General features: G+C 24.5%; 1 protein-coding gene across 3 annotated transcripts; it reads right to left on the bottom strand.

Moving 5' to 3' along the window:
- Positions 1 to 699: 699 nt before the first annotated feature.
- On the bottom strand, positions 700 to 23,423 carry LOC129981610 (endoplasmic reticulum junction formation protein lunapark-A-like). Of its 3 annotated transcripts, XM_056092520.1 has the most exons (10): positions 23,175 to 23,423; positions 20,180 to 20,221; positions 18,473 to 18,660; positions 17,062 to 17,242; positions 15,863 to 15,932; positions 13,934 to 14,116; positions 9,922 to 10,095; positions 8,533 to 8,679; positions 7,177 to 7,233; positions 3,044 to 3,177 (listed from the first exon to the last, which is right to left on the bottom strand). In XM_056092520.1, exons 1-9 carry the CDS (start codon positions 23,199 to 23,201, stop codon positions 7,193 to 7,195), a joined length of 1,053 nt encoding a protein of 350 aa, XP_055948495.1. In that variant the 5' UTR covers positions 23,202 to 23,423; the 3' UTR covers positions 3,044 to 3,177; positions 7,177 to 7,192. The 3 variants fall into 3 exon arrangements, with proteins under 3 accessions (XP_055948493.1, XP_055948494.1, XP_055948495.1); XM_056092518.1 differs by lacking the exon at positions 7,177 to 7,233 and having other exon boundaries at positions 700 to 3,177; positions 23,175 to 23,421; XM_056092519.1 differs by lacking the exon at positions 7,177 to 7,233 and having other exon boundaries at positions 700 to 3,177; positions 14,027 to 14,116; positions 23,175 to 23,420.
- Between the last annotated feature and the right edge of the window lie 62 nt (positions 23,424 to 23,485).

Genomic DNA, 23,485 nt, shown 5'->3' on the forward strand with positions numbered 1-23,485 from the left:
TCATAGCTGACCATAAAAAAGAAGAAGGGTCATATTTCCTTTTCACTCTGATACTAATTATAGTTAATGAATGTTGGTGCATAGTTTGAAATATGGAATTACTAAATATTTTGTAAGATATCTGTTAAAAATAATACATATTTAAAAAAAAAAAAAAAAAACGTAGGAAAAAAACGTAATCAGTAGGAATGAGATTTCACTAATGATGGAAAAGAGATTTCCATAGATAATTGGATAGAACTTGATTCTAGCTATACTTGGATATGGTTGCTTATTTTTTTTAATGTCATTTATAAAAACTATATCATGTGAAAACCATTTTCCACTTTTTTTTGAATAAATAAACCATGAAAAACAAACAGATTATTTAAAATTAAATCAAATAATTTTATATTTCAGAAAAACAAAATTAAATAATATATTTAAACTACATTATATATTAATCACGTGAATATTATGCGATTCCAATTAATTAATAAGATTGTTGCAGAATAGCATAGGCATTAGGTAAAACTTTATATAAGAAATATTTCAAAATTGTTAGCATATTACACTTTTCTCTCTTATCCTTTACAGATTTATATTTATATCATTAAAAATATTGGTATTTTGATATTTCAAAGTATTAGAAATTTTACTACTCTAATATTGGAATTCATAATGTAGTGTGTTCAATACATAAAAAATAAAGTTCTCAAATTGATAACAATCAAGGATTTATTGGGCCTTGAAACGGATCATGCATGAATAACTGCAAATAATTTCATGTCTTGGAAGATTGCTCAAACTTATCTCACAACACAAAAAATATTAGTAAAAATATGAAGACATTGATTTTGATACACATTTTTTATGCATTCAGAAACATTTCACAGAATATTCATAGTAACTATAAATAATCCAAATAAAAAAATAAAACCTCTAATAGACAAAATACAAAGATTTTCATGATCTAATCTCGGAAATGGCAACAAAATATCACATAAGGTAACAATTATCTTGAATTTTAAAGAGGAGGAAAACAATATTTATATGTAGAGGCAGGATACAGAAAACTTCAAAAAGTTAAATTAAAACATACCGTATTTGTTTCTATTGGTTTTTAATAAGCATCCAAATTAATGCTGCTTAAAAAAAAAAAGATTATAGACATATAATGCTTAAAATGATAAGACACTCCAAGCACGAATAAACTGACAACGGGTTCTTTAAAAAAGTGTTTACATTTTATGCAGGTGCAATTTTATGTAGTCTTGAAAACAACATTTGAAAATATAACACAGCCTTCTAAACCAACATACAAATTATGATTTCCTGCATAGGAAAATTGGCTAAGATGAAGAAGTAACAAGTTTTCATTATGAAGGACATAGGAAGCACATTATGTAATGTTAAATAAAACAAATCTAGGAGCAAAACACAATAACTCCTCAATAAAGAAAATTAAGACCCATATCATTTGAACACAAGAGTTAATACAATAGAAAAAAAAACTAATTAACATATCAGTCCACATGTAAATGGAAGAAATGAGAGGAATTCTAAACTATTATGATCACTCTGCTCTAACCAGATGATAAGATAAACTTTGTTACCTATCAGTACTTCAGTAAATGAAATGAAAACATTGTAAAATTTTTTAAAGGTGTGAAAGAAAGCATATCATTATCAGTTCCTTTGCCTAGGAAAATATTTGCAAGCTAATTAAAAAAAAAAAAAAACTTTTATATAATGTAAAATAAACATTATCATAAAACTTGACAGTCACACAAAATTTCTTATTACCTACTACAAGATTTTAGATAAACAGATGGAACAAATAGAGAAAAACATTACTAAAAATCTTAGTGTGATAGCTATTCATTTGTTTGAATAAATAATTTTAGACAATTTAATACAAAACTGTTTCAACAGAATTAAAAAAAAAAAAAAAAATTACTTGCAAGTGCCTTTTTTAATTATAGATCACATAAATTTTTTTAAAAAAATCATTGGCTCATATGACTAATTAAAAGAAATTTCGTGCCATCCACAATGAAGATGGACGATACAAATTGAAGCAGTTTTTTAAATGTTACAGTTAAGGCAGAATAATGAATACAGAAATTAAATTATAACAGCTGAAAATTCATGAAGTGTTACTCTTTCCAATGCATTAAGTTTACAGTTAAAGTAAATAAAATTATTAAACAGAAATAATACAAAATTCAGTAAAAATCCCTCCTGCATAATTACTAGATATGGTCAGATACATTAATTTGTACAATATTAAAAAATAAGTCTTATAGATTGTAATTGTACTTTGCATTCAATTCTCTGAACCTGCAGAGTAAATTGGAAGTAAAATAAGATGCATATTAGTATATATAAATATATTTATTCTATTATAAATAATTTAACAAGGAAACGAATCACAGAGAATTTCTATATAAGATAATATATCTAACTAAATATCATATATAACTTAGAGCTAGTAAGTCTTTTCTTCATTCAGATTGAGCTAAAATAAATACTCACTACATTGATTAACAATATGTTGCAAGAATGAAAGTAATAAATCAATAAGCATTCAATGCCTGTTTCTGAGGATCCAGAATTTATGGATGAAGTTCATGGAAAAAAATAAACAATTCTAAAATCATCATTTAAGCTAATGTTAGGTTAATAGAATTTCTATAAATAAAAGCAACTTTTATTTTAATAATAAAAAAAGAACTAAACTATTGCATTTCACCACCAGAAATGACATGCCATTAAAAAAATCCAAAATTTATTATAAAAATGCAAGCTTCAGTTTATAAAAATTTTTTAAGTTTCAAAAAGTGTAAAAATAGCTATGCTGTGCAATAACCAATTAATTGCGAATAAGTACAGCATTTTCTTTTTTGACTATAGAAAAATATTATATATACAGTTAACTAATTGTTGGCAGAATATAGAAGAATTTTTCAGAATTTCAAGAGCTTTCCTCACTGTTTAAAATTTTATGAATATCAGGTTCACTTTCAGCTCGTGTGGAATAAGGCTGATCTTCCACTAAATTTGCTTGTATTTCACTTTCTGAGCTCACACTTAATCTGTGATTCGATGAATCTTTTGTTTCACTCGTGTCAGCTTTGTCTTCATTTTTACTTATAGAGCTGTCAACATCACTTACACTTTCAATTTCAGTCTCATCTATAAAGAATGAGAAAAAAAGTTTTAATATAAAAAATACTTAAATACATAGATTAAAAAAAGTTTTAAAATCGCACAGAAATGCTATTAAGAAAATTAATATCAAATGAAATGAAGACAAGACATAATTCAGTACCAACCAACTCTATTAGTCACAAATATTCTTTACAACTTACTTTATTTAGGCACAAGATTTCACACAAAAACATTTAATGTGCTGGACAAATGTCCAATAGCTTTTATCCTTCATTAATATGTATGAATTTTTCTTTCACATCATAAGATATATATAAATATTCTAAAAGAAATTTTCTGGAAGGGTTAAAAACAGTAATTTTTTCTTAAATCATAGGATCCTTAAACATTTTTTGAATTAAAAACATACAGGAGTTTCAATCAAAACCAAATATAAAGCTTTTTCATAATATACCAACTAACCTTCTGATTAAAATATTTAAAAATTAATTGATAATTAACTGATTTAATGGTGGTAATTAATTGAATTAATTAATTGATAAGGGAATATTGGAAGATAGCAATAGCAAGAAATAAAACACAGCTTCAATAATAACAAAGTTTTATTTAAATTGCGATATTTTAAGCACTCTATTTACTTTTTACAGTAATTTTTAACTCAAATGTAATTGGGATTAGCAAATTCTAATGGATAAGCATGGCAATCAGGACTTAATTTATTTTACCTATAAAAAATAAGTATATCAGACTATAAGATGAAAATTATAAACAGAATAATACACACACACACAAAAAAAAAAGAATAATCTAGAAAAATATTGGGAAAAGCCCCCCCCCCTCCATTTGTGAAGACTCATTATCAAAAAGAAACCAATTTGTTCAAAGACTGATAGGGATTTATTAGTATTGCAAACAATGCCTTAATTATTTCCTCCAAAAATATTTTAAAAAGAAGTTAACCTTGTACTCATGGTTTAAAACACTGAACAAATTGATTTTTGTACAAGTCCTTGTTCTTCACTACTTCGTTTTTTTTTTTTTTTTTTTTTTTTTTTTTTTTTTTCAATTCTCTTTCAATATATTTTAACAAATAAAAATGACATTCAATATATATTCAGACTGATTTATCACATCATCAAAGAATTTTATGTAGAAATTCTTTGATGATGGAATTTTTAATAAGATTAATGTCAATTTTGGAAGACATCTGAAATCTATTTTTGAATTAATTTCATAATATTGAATTAAATTATGGACCTCCTCCTTCCCATTCACGTAAACGTGAGAGCATTTGATTCTGAAGGATTTAACATGTACCAAATCCAGGCAGAAGGCAAGTCTATATTTCAATGAAATGTCGAGCTTGAGAGTTTACATTCCTGAAACCATCAACTTACTTAAATGGAACTAAATTTGGGAAGCTAGAGAAAGATGCAGCAGTAGGTAAAATATGACAAACAAATTATTCAGAACTATATATGCACCAAATAATAAAAGACATATCTTCCTCAAAATCAGAATATGCTTCTAAGTACTTAAGATGAAAGATAATACATAAAGTTAAAGCAATATTGAAAGAAATGAAAACCACAGAAGTATGTACCAATTACATTTGAATTTGAAACATATTTCTTAATTAGAGGAGTGTAATGTACTTTTTACATGCTAGCATAAAAAAACTAAGCAAATTAACGAGAATAAAACTGACAGTTATATTTTTATTCAAATACCTTAGGCATATTATTTTTACAATTAATATTCAATTTCAAGGCTTTTTAATTTTATCATGCATCTTTTTACTTAAGTTTTTAATTGTAAATATTTTAATTTCTATATTTACTAAAATCACATTTTATTATGATTAAAAGTTAAGCTTTTTGATCAGATAAATACAGCAGATTAAATTCATTGCATAAGTTAGATATAATTCTGCTAATATAATTCATTTTAAAATTCTACAAAGTTTATTACATAGCTTTTAAAAGAGTAAAATTATTTGTAATAGAAAAAATTCATGCTTTAAAAAGGCGAAATAAAAAAAAAGAAAAATGCTTTTGAATATCTCCATGCATAGTTTTTATTTTATATATACTCCTAACTATTTTTAAGCATTAGCAAAAAAAAATTTAAGCATCAGATTTATGTGTTAAATAATACATTCAAGAAACAGGCATGGTTATTGTGTATTGGGGGGGGGAGAGAAGTAAATAAGAGAAACAAAAATAAATAAATAAATAAAAGTTTTCAGGGAATATTACAGAGTAAAGTCTAAAGAAAAATCAAATTGATTTAACTGATAACCTCATCAAAAATTTATTTAAATAAACCCAAAGATATCTTGAATAACTACCTCCAAAAATAATCTGAAACTTGGTACAGATATTGAGTACAAAAAAGTAAGCTAGTACTATATACTTAATACAAAATTTAACTGCCCAGAACAAATTATAGAGTTCTTATTATTTTAATCGTTTGAAATGAGATAAATATGCATACATGAGATTGAATAAAATATGCATACTTCACTTTTCAAATTAATATATTATTTTCTGCTATTTTAGTGGTGAAACTTTTTCAGTTTAAATTATTTTCCAATTTTTTTATAGAAATAAAAAATAAAACAGCACCTATAAATTAATTCAACCAATCAGGGTTTTATAGTAGAGTTCATTTGCTAGCACTGTAGGCTCCTATATTACAAGGTTAAAATGTATAGTTTCATATGAATAATCACTATAGGAAATCTAGAGCAGTTTCTTATTTCATAAGATTTTCTGTACATCATATTCATTCAAATGAGGATTTTTTTAATTACACTGCACAAGAGTCCATTGTTTAAAATCTAAGTTTCAATCGGAAAATAATATGAACCAAATGAAAATTTTGTCAATCATATCTAGGCATATTTAAATCTACAGGATGGCAAGTGCCACTTTATACAACTATTATCTTATATAAAGATTAATCTCATCATAAAGAGTTTAATTTCAAAAAAATATTTGATAATTTTATACTTTTAAGTGAAGGTGTCAAACCCATAGACTGCATGCAGCCATCAAAGAATACCTTTGCAGTCCTTCAAGTATAAGAGCATTAGTTTTATTCACTTTTAAGAAAAGTTGAAAAACGAAGATTTAATTCATTTTCCATCATGCTATATAGGAAAAAATCAAGTTTAGGAAAAAGTTACATCATATCAAAAATCGACAGAAAAATTTTAATACCTTAGAACAGAGTTTTAAACACTGAAAAAAAGTCCAAAGACTTTAAATCCTTGGAAAAAATGTTTTCTTCCAAATTTTTCCATGTAGAATTAGCTTTAATTATATGCAAATGGAGAAAAACATGACATAATGTTGTTCAGATATGAAGATAATAGTGCTTTCAATAGGATGCCTGAATTTTATATTATTTTCCATAAAAGTTTGAAAATATTTGAAAACTACCAAATGAAATTATTCCTATGATCAAAAGTATTTATTGAAATGGGAAATTATCTTTATTAACAAAAATTAAATCCCAATTAGATACAGAATTAAAAACATTAATCATGGATCAGTTTTGAAATTAATCTTTGAGGAACAAAACATCCCTTAAAACTGGATAGATAGAAGTAGAGAAAAGATACTAAGTGTCAAGAAGAAAACATTTAAATTTACCATTGTTCTTTTTTTTATACTGTATTTTCAAAATAAATATACATTTCAATAAAACTGTGATTTTACTTTTTTCCTTAGTTTTATATTATGGCATTTGAATTTGACACCCTTGTTTAAAACGAAGCAATATATTGATTCAATAACTGTACCATGTTTCCAACACTGCTTTCATATCAATATATTAAATCATCAAATATGCTCCACGAGACATATCTAAATAAATAAAAGGTATAAGTATTTCCTTAAGCTTTCAGTCTTATGATGACTTTCCTTAACATTTCCAAAGTTGAAAATTTTTTTACTGATTAAAGCATCTAATGGTGTATGGATAGACAGGTTTCATGCACTTTTAAAATAAACTCACGATTTTTTGGAACTAATTAATCATCATCTTTGCTTGCTTTTGGGATTTCGTCAGGACCTAATTACAAACACATCTTCTTTAATGATAAAGTACTATTGCATTAAAGACAAATCTACTAAGTGCAAATTCAATTAACACATTTTTATTGAATGGAATGTACAGGATTGATGAAATTTCTTTGCTAGAAGTACTTATTGTTCACTATATAGAAAGAAAATTAATAAATTACTTAATCTCATTATTTTCTTAAATGCAGATTCAACAAATGGCATAATATGTAATTCAGACAATCTCAGAATATAAGACAACAAAAGATTGCAATAACAGTATTTCAGTCTTCACTTAATGAACTAATTTTATGTCATGCTACAGACTAAATTTCTTTTATTGAAAAGTAAATGTTTAATTCAATATTTTCAATAAAATTAACAGTATAGTCCAAGAACACAAATTTAACAAAGAATAACAGGAAAAAATCAGGAATAAAGTCAACATGAAAGAAGCCTTAAGTTCATTTTATATATATTATCCGAACACATCATAGAAAAACTTTAAATATTATAATAATTAAAAGCATTATCTTCTTAAAGAAAGATATACAAATAATTATATATATATAAGCTTGAAAAAATAAATTACACATTTTAAAATAATGCAATAAAGGAGGATTTTTCAAAATGGGTTTGTTCCAACATCAGAATAAGTAAATTGATCATAGGGCTTTAACAAATAAATAAATTTAAAAAAAAATCTTATATCAAAATCCTAAATCATTTCAATACCAACATGTATAAATAATTTCTTGTAATAATTACTGCACATTTACAAAGGCAAAGTGAAAAATGGGCAAAGAGTCATTAAAGGGCCTTAAGTATCTCTAGAAGAAAAGTATTAGCACACTATTATCACTTTTTAAAGTGCGTTATGATGCCAGAGTGAAAAAAATTTCCACATCCCAGACAGGATTTATCCTTGCTATGCCACTGACATACATTTGAGGATGAAACAAATTATGCACTTGATACCATTCATCCTCGCTATATCACTGCACCCATAAATTAAAATACACAATAAATTCGCTAATGTAAATTTTTAAAAAATTAAAATTTACAAATCAAACTCTCTTTTTTATATAATATTCTAATTACCAGATTTAAGCATTTATTGATAATAAAATTTTCATAATGGTTTCAAGAATCATATTTCCAAACAATATTTTATCAAAGAAGTACAATTTGTGCTAAAAGTATTATTTTTAATTGTATAAAATGTTTCTTTTTTAATTTATTGGTTTTTTTTTTTTTAATCTATGCCTATGAGATGATTCAAACTCAGAAATAAGTTATGCCAACTCACCACTGCTTGAAGATGCTGCTTCAGATGAAGGTCCATCAGTGATAGCAGGAGGAGCACTTGGAGGAGGTGCAGGTAAGGTCAGTCTGGGAGGTGGAGGTTGCTGGCTCCTTGGAGGATTAAAATGGAAGCAATAGCAACACCTAAAAGCTTTGAAACCAATAAATTAATTAATATAGACAAGAGACAAACAGATCAATAAAGAAAATTTCTAATATTAATTCATCCCATTGTTTAGGATTTGTCCTCTCACTTCTCTCAGAATTCAGAATTTAGCAACAATAAAAATTTAATATGTGTTTATTAAATTTTTATTGGTGTTAAATTATTTTTTTTAATTTATATAACAGTAATAGAATTAATTATCCATGAAATTGGATGACATAGCAATCATGATAAATATGTAAATTCCATGGATAATGCATATTGCAAACGAAAAGATATAAAAATAACTTTTTTTATTTATGAATAAAGTGTTTTTTAATAATATTTGGGGATTAGGGACTGCAGGCCATCCAGAGTTCACAGTATTTATAGTTATGTTACGTTACTATCATAAACTGATGTTATAATTCTGCCTGTCAACATAAATTCATTCATACTTGAAATCAGTGTAGTGAACATTTTGTAATAGTGCAAGTTGCAAATTTGATCCATTAATAACTGACTTCTGATCCATTCTGCCAAATTCATCCATTCTCCATGCAGAATTCTCATTCCTGATCCATACATAAATTTGTGTTTTGAACACTTTTCCAAAATAAATTCATCTGACTTCAGGTTTAAAATAATAAGATGACTGCTGTAAAAAGTTATAAACCTGTTACATGCACACTGCTACTAAATACTATCAAATTTGCAAACAGACATGGAACAGTACTGGAATAAAAAAACGCTGAACTTCACAAAATAATGAACAATGTCAAACATAAACACCTAAAATCAAAATATGATTAATCAAAAATAAAATGAATAAATTTATACAAAAAATGCTTTAAATGTTAAAAATGTACAGTTATTACATGAAAGAAAATTAATTGATTTTCAAAAATGTTAAAATTTGATTCCAGAAAATGTGCATGACTGTATAAATTTTGCAGAGAGAAAACATAAATCAGATGTCTAATAAAGGAGCATTAAATAATAGTCCCCATTATTTACATGTATTCAATTAGATATCACTTTTTTTTTCTGGAAACTTAGAACAAGTTTTCTATAACTATTCATGCTTTGTGAAACGACAGATGTATGATGAATTCAAAAGTAATGAAAGTTTTACACTTAAAAAAAGAACATAAAATATATTTCAAAGATGCAAAATAATTTTTTTCTGGAAAATTATAAGCAAAAAAGGTCACAAAATCAGTCATTTAAATTTTCTTAACTGCTTACCAACGTATTCAAATTCTTCTTTAAGAGCCATTCCATTGTGAGATTGACACTGCCTGCATATTAAAGCATATCGATTTGATGGCCCATCTCCAACCAAATAATCAACTAGTCTATCCATAAAAGTTCTTTCTCGAGGCAAAACTGGTCTAGGCATAGGAGGTGCAGGTGGTCGAACTAAAAGACATGAAAATATTTTATTATAAATATCACTATTTATTTATATATATAACTTTTATTTCTACTAAACTGAGGACAAAAAATATTTAAAGACAATGATCAACTCATCATGGTATTTTCTTATTTTCTCATTGGACAAAAGTTAATTTCTCCTTCATTTTCTATTATATATTTGTTTAAAAATTCAAACAAATATATAACAGAATCTTTTATTCACTTTCATGACATTGAGGTCCCAAACAGAATTTCACTTTAAATAAAATTAATATATCTGTCATATAATCATGATATAACATGTTTGGGTTGATGTCTATATGTGAGGAGTATGATAAATTTTATGTATTGAAAAGAATAATAAACTTGGAGAAAAATCAATATTTATTTGCCAATTTCCTCTTCTGTTTAATTTCAAATCAAGGTATTTATAAAATAAATAAAAACTGATAAACTAAAATTGATGAGTAAACTGGTAACATATATTATGCAAAATTTAATGCAGGTAATTGAGATTAATAAAACATCGTCTGTCTCATAGAAGCAGCTACAATAATAAAATAGAATATATCATATACAATGCAGCTAGTGCAATTGATTATAAAAATAAAATATTTATAATTTAATTAATGATATCTAGATATTTTAAACAAAGGAATGAGTATAGGTAAGTAAAACACTGCAAATAAAAAAAATAAATTTTTTTCTTTTTACAACTTAAATAATGCAAAAGTAGCATGAAATGTCTCTAAAAACATATATTTGACCAAAATTTTACAAATTTAGAAACATTTCAGAGAAAATTAGCTTCTTATACTGAAAATTTTTTTAACTTCTAATTACATGGCTCAATTTAATTTTGATTTTATTGTCATTTACTTCTAAAAAAGAGCAGAACTTACAAGTGGGATACATAAGTTAAACCTTTTTAAAATAATTGCTACTTTAACTTGAATGCAGATTTAAAATTTGAACATTTAGTCATTAAGTATATGAATATGATTCATCATTCCAAAATAAGATTAGTCAACCCACATCCAAAGAAATTAATAGAAACTTTGAAAGATATTTAAATATATATCTATGTTAGCATCCAATAACTTCTTTAACAGATGAGACAATTATAAGAATATAGATTTAGATATTATATTTTTAAAGTGTTATAACTGCTTAAAATAATAAAAAATAAATAAGAAAATAGCATTATATATTATTATTTTAAACTGTATGAAAAATATATATACAATTGATATCTAATGTGGTTCTAAAATGAAACTTTAGTATTTTACATAAACTTTAAAAAAAATGATATGGAATAAATTTTTATATTTAATTAGTACAAATATTATATCAAAAGTTATTTAGTGTGGCAAAAAGTTATTTAATATAGCTTAGTACAGTGATTGTTTTTTTTTTCTTCCCATTTTTGATGTCCTTTCTAAATTTCCAAGACATCTCATTAAAAACTAAACAAATACTTTTTGCAAAATAATTAAAATATTTCATGTAAATTATTTAAAACTAAATAAAATCATGCAAATTATATAATATCTTACCCCTAAAGCAAACACACTTTATGAACCATTGGTTTAATGAAAAAAATATTGAGATAAAAATAATAGATAGAAGTCACATTTTCTTTTTAACACTTTTAAACTAGTTTTGGTAGTAACATAAACAAATAGCAACCTTCGTTTGGCATTTTCAAAGAAACCTCTCATACTACCTCATACCATTTTACAGATTTCACCAATTTTATTTCATATGAAAGTTAATGACAACCAGATACATAATTAATGATAACCTGGCTTTACCATTGTCCATTTTTGTAAGAAAAATATTACATTGTTGCACATTTTTTGTGGGAGAAAAACACTGACAATTTTCCAGTCAAGTCACAAAATGAAATATCCAATGCATTGATTTTACCAAATTTTATTTTATTTTAAAAGTCATGAAGAATCGACAGCCCATTCCATCTGCAACTTTGAAAGTTACTGCAATATTATGTAAGTGCCTCACCTCAATAATTTGACCAATTTTGTCAATTTTCATTATCAAATAAATTTCATCACTCTGTATAGCTAGCATTCAAAAATACTCTACCAATATTATGCAATCATAATTAAAAAATAATACTTTTATTTTGAAAATATGCATTCCAATAGGATTGCTTGGAAATGATTTTATTATCAACATTGTGTTGAAGGCTGCTAGAATTAGTAATTTAATCATATCATTCAACTTTTATGAAATACATCTGATCAGAACAAATGCATATTAAAAATATAATTGTATAACTAAAAATAAATACAAACTAAAGTATTATTTTCAAATTGTAATTTTATAATAATAATAGAATATTCTGATAGATTTGCTTTACTTCAAATTGTAGAAACTAATTGAGGAGGAAGTTTGGCTAAATCAGTTTAGTTGTTGAGTTTGATATCTAATTCAATCTTTTATTTTGCAATATCTCTTGAAATAGAGAGGAAGGTAAAAGTTAGCCAATGATAATGTATCTACAACACATAATCACTTATAAGAAGTGGGGGGGGGGATCAAAATTGATGTAATAGTTTTAGTTATAAAATTCTATAATAGGATTTCATTACAGGAAAATAACACAAAGTAGCATTTTTTCAATTTTTCTCGAAAATGGAGGGTAATGATCAGTATTGTTGACGTACCTAAGGATCATGAGCTTTTATAAGATTGGGTTTTCCCATACAGGATGTCCATTGAAGTATGGCTTTTTTTATAACTCTTAAAAGTGGAAGCTAGATGGTACTGAGTCATTGATGTTGCATATAAGATTATGAGCTTTCATTGGAAATAAAAAATTACTGAAATTGGTCAAATGGTGAGGGCTGTGGAAATCTGTAGCATGTTTTTGCCAAAGAAAATGTACAGAGATGTAGCAACCCCCCCCCCCACACCCACCACCACCACCAATTCCTCTCCAAAATGGAGAATGGAGAAGGGGAGATGACTCTTGCAGACAAAAATAAATAAATTGGTGAAACTAAACTAGTTTTGAGGTTGGAATGCATTCATTTTTATATGCAGTCCATTGATTTTTTCCTCTTATTATTTTAAATATATAGATACATCTAAAGTAAATTTTAAAAAGTTATTTCAATGTATATATATATTGTTTAGTATGAAAAAATTGTTTAAAGGTTAAGAAGTATGCTAATTAGAAAGAAAGGAAAATTTATTACAGCAAAACAGATTTTCAATTAATACAACAGAAATTCTACATACTGAATGAATAAGTTTTAGCTGAACTTTTACATTGCGTAGCTAATATCTAGTTATAAAAAAAAAACATTTTGATAACCAATAATAAATAGCATTAATTTAAATTTGATTAGGTTACAAGATACTAAATTTGTCAATTCGAATCAACTTTATGCAGTAAGAAATAAATTCCCCTAAAATAACATAATTACAAGAAATGCTCTGAAAATTCAACAGAAAGAATGAATCTATTAAGAACAAAAATATCAGCTGCAGATAATAAACAAGCCCATTAGGCAAATATTTTCATGCTTTTATTTTCATTACTTTATTCACCATGCAATTTTTAAGCTTATATTTTGAAATTAAAATCAGACTTCTAAAATCATAGCATGCATTGATATCTAAAAGAAATTAATACAAAAATATAAGAGGTGGAAAAAAATTAAGAGTAAATCAACAAGCAATCAAAATCATTCACAAAGAAATTCTCATCAAACTAATATAATTAATATACCAGAAAGATTCAAGATGCATAACAATTAGTAAGCATACACAGAAATCAATTTTAATAGTGTTAATGTTAGATTTCACATACCAAAATGCTGACCACCTCTTGGGAAAAATGCAGTGGGGTAAAGAGGGTTAGTGGGGGATTTTCCCGTAAAAAATTGTAAACTATTCGGAGCACCTGCAGAGGCATTTATAGTCAAGGTTTGGCCAGGAGTTCCCAATGGACTAGGAGAAGTTCCTCTTGGAGAAACATTACGTCGCCTCAATTCTGCAAATAAGAAAGCATTTGTATTAATTTCGGCATCTTCAAATCTTTATACTTTGAAAATATTTTAAATAAACAATTTTAAACAAGAGTTTAGCTAGAGTTTTATACTCTAAAACTTGATCAATAACATTAGCAAATAATGATTTTGAAAAATTTAACTAGTTATATAACCTTGACACTTTACTAAATATACCAAAAATTTTTTTTTATCAAAATAATTTCATATTTTTAATCTAAATAAGATAATATAATTAACTTGTAATGGCATAAAATAAACAAATGGAAATATTAACAACTTTTTACATTAAGAAATTTGATATTATAATTTCTTTTTCCTTGTATGACTTAGTTTTAAAAACAAAAAACCATCAAGAAAAAATTCTTTTAATTCTTTTGATATATTCTAATGCCTGCATATTAAAAATAATAAATAAAAAACAGGAATTTTAAAAATTTAAATTTAATTAATTTATTAAATTAAGAATTTAAAACACTAAATCAATAAGAACAAATTTTATTAGAATTTTAGTTCAAAATTATTTTAAAATAGTCTTTTATGGAAAAACTAAGAAATATAAAAAGAAAAAAAAAACTTGGAATATGAAAGCCCAAAGCAAAAAATTCCAAAGTCAGTTAAATTTTTAGTTAGTAAAAATTCCATAGAAAAAATATTTGCATATTACTGTTTTATCACATATGAAATGAAACATCTAGTCACATAATTTCAGATTATAAAAGACATTTTAGAATAAATATCAAATTCATATCTGAAAATATTATTTATCACAAAGAAGTATTTCAGGAGAAAAAAATAATAAAACTTTCAGAGGAAAGCTTACATAGAAAAAAATGAATATCCTTTATAAAAATGACAAAGAGAAACAAGAAAATTATTAGTAATGCAATAGAAACTTAATAAATTGTCAATGACATGAATTCAAAAATATATCAAAGTTTGTATTGTTTAAATATTCAATTTGCATTGTTTCATATAATTTGAATGGCAGGTTTAACAAGAATAAAGATCAAAATAAAAATAGTGCTTAGTTTTCAGTATAAAATTTAATGAAAAATAAGCAAATAATTATATTGCTTGGTTAAAATTTAGTTGATAGAAATTGAATCAAGAAGTATATATATATATATATATGTTTTCTCAAAAGATTAAGAAATGACTAAGATAAAATGACATTGAAAAGGTAATCCATATTACAATAAGCAGATACTTTAAAGCATCTAGAACAATTCAATGATGCCTTTACAACAATGAAGAAAAGGATGTGATGATTAAATATCCCATACAACATTAGATTATCAAAATTTAAATCATAAGAATAACAACATAACCTATTTCTTCATCAAATAATTGAGGAAAAAATATTTTCATAATAAGACAGTTTCATTTGAGTAAATTATGGGTTTATTTATTTTTTATTGTTCATAAAATCTTTTGATTATTGTTAGGTAAACACTTATCCAAATTTACAGTTTCAACTAAACAATTCCAGTTACAAAGTAAATTCCATCCTTTTTAATGTTAAAAAAGTTTCTAATTACAGACAAAAGAAAAAAAAAAATATGTATCTATTGCTACCAACATGTCTTTTTCTCTTAAGGAATATGAATATTTCAAGCATAAAAAATATTAAGTATGCCCTTTTTAATTCAATGAAGTGTTTAACCAGAATATCAAAAGAATACATTTTATGAATTTTAAAAGAATGGTTTTAAAAATATAGAACATACCCATTTCACCAAACGACCCTTTTAAAGATGGTGTTGGTGGTGCTTCGATAGCAGGTTTGGGTTCAAAAATCTAAAAGACAATTTATCTATTTATATTACAGAAAATTAAAAAATGAAAAGGGACAAATTATTTAAATATAAAAAAATATTAATTCTTAAATTTATTATCATTTTACAAATAATGTAAATATTATTACACAAAAATCACTATTCAAAAAAAAATAGAAAAAAAATATACCTATAAGTATAAAATCTCTAAATACATTTTTATTCCTTACTAATTTCTTAATAAAACTAATTTCAATTTCTATAGAATGAAATCAAATTAGGTAAATAAAATAAAGTCAAGATAAATGGCACAAAGGGCTTAAATTAGATTAAGAGAAATAAATAACATTTTTGTAAGATTTATTGCCTATTTTAAATTTTATTTAATTTTTCATAGTAGCATTAGCTAAATCCCAAAATTAATGCAATTTTATTATGAAAACTAATAATTAACTAAAAGTGATATTCAACAGGAAGATAATTTCAATGCAACCTTTGAATTTTTAAAATGAAATTAAGTTTAAATGAAGATAGATATAAATTTATCTCTGGAGCTATGTCAGATTTACTGCATTATTTATTCTAAGCATAAAAATAAAATGAGAATTCTCTTTTCATAATTTCTTCACTTACAAAAGCTATTATATATTTAATTACTTAAACAATAAGTATTTGGTGCTCTTTCTTCACTGCTACCCAGAACAGAATCAATCAAAAGTTCATTCAATTTTCTTTTTTTTTTTTTTTCTTTTTTTTCTTCTTTTTTTTGTTATTTAACATCCATCTGCATCACTACATATTGAGAAATATTGTTTGAGAGAATTACAGTCTTATTATAAACATGTTACTATGTCTATTTTAATATTTCATTTGAGATTTTAATTCCTTATATCTTCTGGTTTCTACCAATATTACTTTCTTGTACTCCGAACTGGTCAGTCAAATATTCACAAAGGATATATGTATCACAGGTTAGGGATCTATCTGTTCTTTGATAGAGTAAACGAATATTATATTCAAAATATAAAAATCAGTTTTTTCTGATCTGAAACTTTCAGAAATTCATAAATAGGAATACAAAATATAAATATCAAGATGGAAATGATATAAATTTTAGAAAATTAAATTTAAATTATTTAAAAAATATTCACTTTTCTGTGATAAGCTGGATCATATTTTTCAAGCAATTCTTTCACAACTTTGTAAGTTTCAGTTTCCATTGCAAATTCCAATAAAGACTTTTTTCTCTTTTTGAGTTCAAGTAAATTTTCCTCATTATGTCGTATTTTCTGAAGAAAGTACCACTGGAGAAATTTCTTTAAAATATAAAGTCTGGAAAAAAAAAAAAAAAGAGTAAGATAATGGCTTAAATTTTGCAATGGAAAACTATAATTTAAATAAAAATTCAATCATTATTTATAGAGATATTAAAATTCAAAATGAGATAATAGGTTTCAAGCTTATAATCCTAAAAAAAGCATTTTTTGACTTGGTAGTGGGTCATAAGCAATTCAAAATCTAAAGAAAATGAATGGACATACAAATTTGCTTATTAGGAAGATATTTTATAATTTTGAAAAGCCTTCCTTACATTCATGCATACAGAAATATAATATAAAAAGAAATTATCAATATCCATGCTTACAACTTTGTATTGCAGAGTAAATTTTAATTATACATACAAAAAATTAAATTTAAAAAACTTCTTAATGCATGATTTTTATCAGTGTGTGTAAAAAAAAAAAAATTTTTTTTAATCAAAACAAAAAATATATTAGTGCTGAAAGGAAACTACGCCATAATGAATATTCCACAAAAGAAAATTCCATAACAAACATTAAAAATTAAAATATATACAATGAATGTATTTAAAATTCCAATCAACTTAGAATATTTTTATCAATAGTCATTTTCAGTTTGGTATCCAGTGCCTTTATTTTTTAAAAGATATTTATTTCCAACTTTTAAAAATAAGAATAGAAGTATATTTTTAAAAATTAATTCTTATTATATTAAACTTTTTATTTATCGAGATATTTCATTCTTATTTAATTCCTTGTTTTTCTTTTCTTCCCTCTCAGAATCATAAAGCCTACTATCAAATGGCAATTCTTGCATGAAATCCAAATTCATAAAATAACTGATTGTTAAGTTTTGAAACTGAAATACTATATTATCATTGGAACATATAAATGTACAATATTTTAGAACTTTGGAATATCAGGAAGCGAGCATAAAAAAAAAAAAAAAATCAATAACAGAATTCATCCTTATAAGATTATGAATTCAAATTAAATACAAAGGCAGAAAGAAAGGTTTTTAATTGTATATAACAGCTAGTGTTTAAACCAATATAAATCCCAAGATACCATAAATCATATATAATCCAAGATATCATCTCAAGATATTATAAACAAAAAAACATCTTTTGAATAATAAAAATTTATTCAATTAAATTATGTATGCAAATTTTACGCTTTCATAAAATTTCATCAAGAATATTGACTTGCATAACATTGCAGGAAGAAGATATATTAATAAAATGGAAGTAATTATACTTACAAAAATGGAAAAATGACAAAAGGAATAGCATAAATAATGCGCTCTTTAGTTGTTATTGGATAAGAATAGAAGAGAAACACACAGGCTACGATAATGTATAGCAGTACGGAATAAAATACAAGAGATCCAACAATTGCTTTTTGTTGAACTTCAGTGCTTCGTTTATATTCTTCTAAAGCATCAATTTCCTAGAAGAGAAAAACATTACATAGAAATATTACCAAAGGATTTTACTACTATTTATTAGCCTAAACAGCTGTAATTTTAAAGATATAAAATATTCTACACTTTTAGATTGAATTCTGAAATTCAAAAATTCAGAGTAATCATTCATAGAAAAACCTGTTACGTAATATAAAATATCATAGTATTCTTAATCATTATTATATAATTCAAAAGAGCACAACAAAATTAGCATGATGTAGGTAAAGAAAAAAAATTTTTAATTTAAAACAGCCGTATTAAATGGAAGATGGAATTTTAAATTTCCATCATTATCCATAATAAATTAATTTATACATCGATAAATAAATTCAATAAATGATTTCTCGAGAAAATTTTTGTAAATGTTTCATATAGTTAAAAATCAAAATCACCCAATTAGAATAATTTAAATCATAAATAAAAATCAATAATAATTTCTTTTCACAGTGGCATTTTTCTCACAACTATAAAATCTATAATCAAATATAACTTTCCTTCTTAGTTGTCATACTGTCAATTTCTTTAGAAAATTATGTTTGAATAAAATAAAAAATTTTTTAAACCCAGCACATTAAAAATCTCCCCCCCCCCAATAGCTATAAGCCTATATTCATTCATTTTACTCTATTTTTAAATATTAGTAGCATTGTATTTTTTTTCTCACTTCAACAATTTTATATTGTTTTTGTTTAGTTCAAGAATTAATATTTGTAAAATTATTGATTACACACTAACAAAGAAATTAAATATGAAATAAACTAAATACATTTATATCAAAACTTTCATCTAAATTTTAACTCCAAAAGCAATAAAAGTATATTATAAAGAGTAAAGCAGTACAACTTCATAAACTGAAATATTAAAAATATTTATGGGTTTTCCTCATTAAAGCTAAGAAATTAAAAATTTAAATTAAGAAAAATATAAACATGAAAACTTTATGAAAAGTTTTTTAAAAATTCAGTTTTGTAATATACTTTCAAGAAAATTAATATCATCAATTTAAAAACAAGTATTATAAAAAAAATAATTCAATTCCTACTTAGGTCAACAACAAAAAATTATTTTAGTTACTTTTTATTAAAAAATTATTAAGTATCAAAAAATTATTGATTTTTTCAAGAATTGAACTTGCATTCTTCAATTTCACATGAAAGATACTGAAATCTTTGCATTTTACCGATTGAGCTACTGCCTGTTGATTTCAAATTTCATTACAAACTGCTAAAACTCTAAAGTATTAAAAATTAATTAAATTAAATTAATGAATTAATATTTGAAAACTGTATTAACATCAAGTGTCATCCACTACAAGTTTTAAAAAATATATTTGAACTTGAGTGGATGAATAAAAAGTATTTTATTAACGATTGAAAATTTGAACAAGATATATAAATATATATAGGGAGAGTGTGAACTAATAGTAGGAATTGAATAAAAGCATTTTTTAACATTAATATTGTACATTTTTTTCAAACATAAGCAACAAAATAATATAGTTACCTTCTGAAGGTCCTCCAAAAGCTCTTTAGTTGAAGGTTTAGCCTGAAATTTTTTTCAAATTATAAATACAATATTTTTCTGCAAATTAATATATTCATTTTGTTTGAATATAAATTTTTAGTAATTTTTCTCTTAATATGTGCATTAAAAAGCATGTAAACAAAATATCAAAAAAGGAAAAACCATCAAGTTAGCCTTCTTATTTTGAACTTCTAAAAATGATTACTGTGGAAGACATGGTTACATGGAATAGATTTTAATCATATTTACAAGAAAACTGTTTATCCAGTAGTTTTAAAATATTCCTCTCTATTTTCTATCCCCTCTTCATAATTTTGATCATCTTATTAAAAAAAATAATAAAAACTTTACTCCCTAATTTGAACTCATGGCAAATAAATCTATCTACAAATAGATTGGACAAACAGATTAATTACATATGCTAAAAAATAGATGCTGAATCTCCAAATACCTTTACAATTGCTCATATGATTTTTAAATTTATCTAAAAAGAGTTTTCTTATAAAATGAGAAAGAATCTAAATTTTTATCATAATTAATCTCTATAGATATGAGAGAAAAATTATAAAACAGCACATTATCCATTTTTGCCTTCTTACTGAAGTCAAATATCTAGATCAACAAAAGGAGGTCATATCTATAATAAACATGCCTTAATTTGCTACTTTGCTGATAAGGGCCAAAAATAAATACTTAAGTAGAAACTGAAAAGGAAACTTAATTTTTTTAAAAGTTTAATTAGAAATAGATCAAGTTGATAAAAAAAATCTATATCAATTCTTCTATTCAAGTCAATATAATGAATGTTGTAAATATTAAGAAACACTTTTATGGATTATTGATGTTTAGATTTGACTTCAGAAAATAATACTGTCACCATGTAGAATTTTTTTAAAGCAATAAATCACTAAATTTCTAAAACATTAAATTCCATAAAAGAATAGATTATAATGAGTATTAGGTTAAATAATGTTAAAACCTAACAGATGACAAAAGCTTAGAGAACTTGGTGATTCAACATTCCATATTCAATTCATATGTTGTTTAATCTCTTTCATGACATTTAAGAATCAACTGTAACTAATGTAATACTGTAATTTTTAATCTGCTTACAACAGAGAAATTCAAACTACAAAGGTTACATAAAAATATGATGCTCCATATTCTGTTTCAAAAATAAATTAATTCAGGACCAGAATAAAAGAATCACAAAAATAGTTTGTTAATCTTAAATTACTATCATTATTTTTTTTATAATGCAATATTTTTAAACAAATAAAAATAAGCTTATATGTTATTTAAAATGATAATTTTTCCAAAATTTTTAAATAAAAAATTATATTACCAATATCTGTCCAATATTATTAGTATTGTATTTTTCTTAATATTAAAAAAATTTATTTTCAAATTAAATCCTAATTATAATTTTGCACAAACAACTATATTTGTAAGTATGTGTTAAAATATTAATAATATTAAATATACTTATTTATTTAATAATTTAAATATTATTTTCATCAAAAATCAAAATAAGACCTTAATAAATTTTGCATGAATTTTAAATGTAGAGGTGTAAAAAAATAGATGATTTCAACTTCTTGGAAAAATAAATGTTTGCATAGAAAAGACAATTCATTTTGTATGAAATTTGCAAATAAAAAAAAAATTCTCATATAAAATTAGAAGTTATTCAATGATTAATGCAAAAACTTCTCTCAACCAGATTATTCTCTCATAGTGTAAAAAAGTTAGATTTTGATATGTATGTAGTGAGATATTTCATCAAGTTGATGCATATCATAACTTTATGAGGAAGCAAAATATTTTTGCAACAGAAATAATTAATATTTCAAATCTCATTCTGTTAAAAAGAAGCATGAAACTATTTATCATTTATAATCAAGCAATTAATTATGAATTATCAGGTAGTACTAAGTGTAAAACTTTTTTATATTTATATGTAATAATACAAAAACAATTGTGTAAAAATTCACAAAACCATTTTGATGAAAATTCTGCAATATATAATTAAAATGATTCATTAATACCCTTCAGAAACAAGTAAATACTTAAAAATCATATTGTTTAAAATATTTTGTTGAGGAAATAAAAATAACAGTGAAAAAAAAGAAGGAATTAAAAATTCAAATTTATGAGGAATGTAAAGACAATGATAAACAGTAAATAAATTTTTAAAGTGAATTCAATTTAATTTTTATTTAAAATTGCTTTTTTTAGATTAATTTAAATTTAGCTATAAAAAATTAGCTATTTAAAGAGGTATTGGATGTTTTCCAACCTACTTGGATCAAGAACTTTTCTCTTGGCTTACTCCCAGATATTTCAGTAAGGTCATGGAAGTAAGCTTTAGAAAACAAGCATGAAAGCAGTGTCAAATTTAAAGCAGCATTGATGCTTAATAATATTTTGTTTAATGAAATATATAATTTATCATATTGGCTGAAACTATGTCAAGTGTGGATTTAAAAAGCCTACGTAGAAATATATAAAATTATAACGTTTATGAAAATATAGCATTAATTAATCTTAATAAGAATGAACAGAAATTATATATTTCTACTAACATATCTAAAATAAAGTAATTTATAAGAACATTAAAAAACAATCGTCGAATATAATGCAATGCATTATACACGTCACAGAAAAAATTAAAATTCATATTGATTTTTTTTGTAATGAATCACGAAACTCAGACGATTAAATAGTTTGTACAAGGGTATAGTTGCAAACTTTAAATCAGATACCATTACAAATAAAAAAAATAATTCAAATAACAAAAATTAAAGAAATGTTTACATAGGCGAGAATAGTAGCTTATAAAGCGTATTAAATTTCCAAACTAAAAATGAACGCTGTATTCATCTTTCAGTAACTGAATACGTTGGATAAAATATTTTTAAATATTACAAAATCAAAACAGAAAATAACAAACAAATAAAAATCATGCGCTTACCCGGAATCGGGAAAATATAACTCCCATTTTCCCAGTATCTGCTCACATCAAGTAAGAAAATTTCAAAATTTTCACTGAAAACCAATTCATCTGAAATATATCCAATCTCGGAAACTGCAACAAAAACAGCATAATGACGTTAAATAGCAATTAGCCAGCACTGTTTATCAACTTTTCCGCAAGTGAGAATCAAAAATGAAATTTTACGCCGACCACGGGAAAACTGAGAGCCACCTTGGAAAGAAAACTATCTACTAGGGTGAAAAAAATATCAATATTCTGCCGTTTTTACAGCAAACAAATTGAATACG

This window comes from Argiope bruennichi, chromosome 8 (genome assembly GCF_947563725.1).
Source record: "Argiope bruennichi chromosome 8, qqArgBrue1.1, whole genome shotgun sequence".
Taxonomy (NCBI): domain Eukaryota; kingdom Metazoa; phylum Arthropoda; class Arachnida; order Araneae; family Araneidae; genus Argiope; species Argiope bruennichi.

Excerpts from the sequence above, each read along its gene's own strand:
- LOC129981610 (XM_056092518.1), bottom strand. The coding sequence starts at position 23,201 with ATGGGAGTTATATTTTCCCGATTCCGG. Across the intron at positions 18,661-20,179 it reads TTTTGGAGGACCTTCAGAAG|GAAATTGATGCTTTAGAAGA; the intron begins GTAACTATATTA and ends TTTCTCTTCTAG. Across the intron at positions 10,096-13,933 it reads AAGAGGTGGTCAGCATTTTG|TTCGACCACCTGCACCTCCT; the intron begins GTATGTGAAATC and ends CATGTCTTTTAG.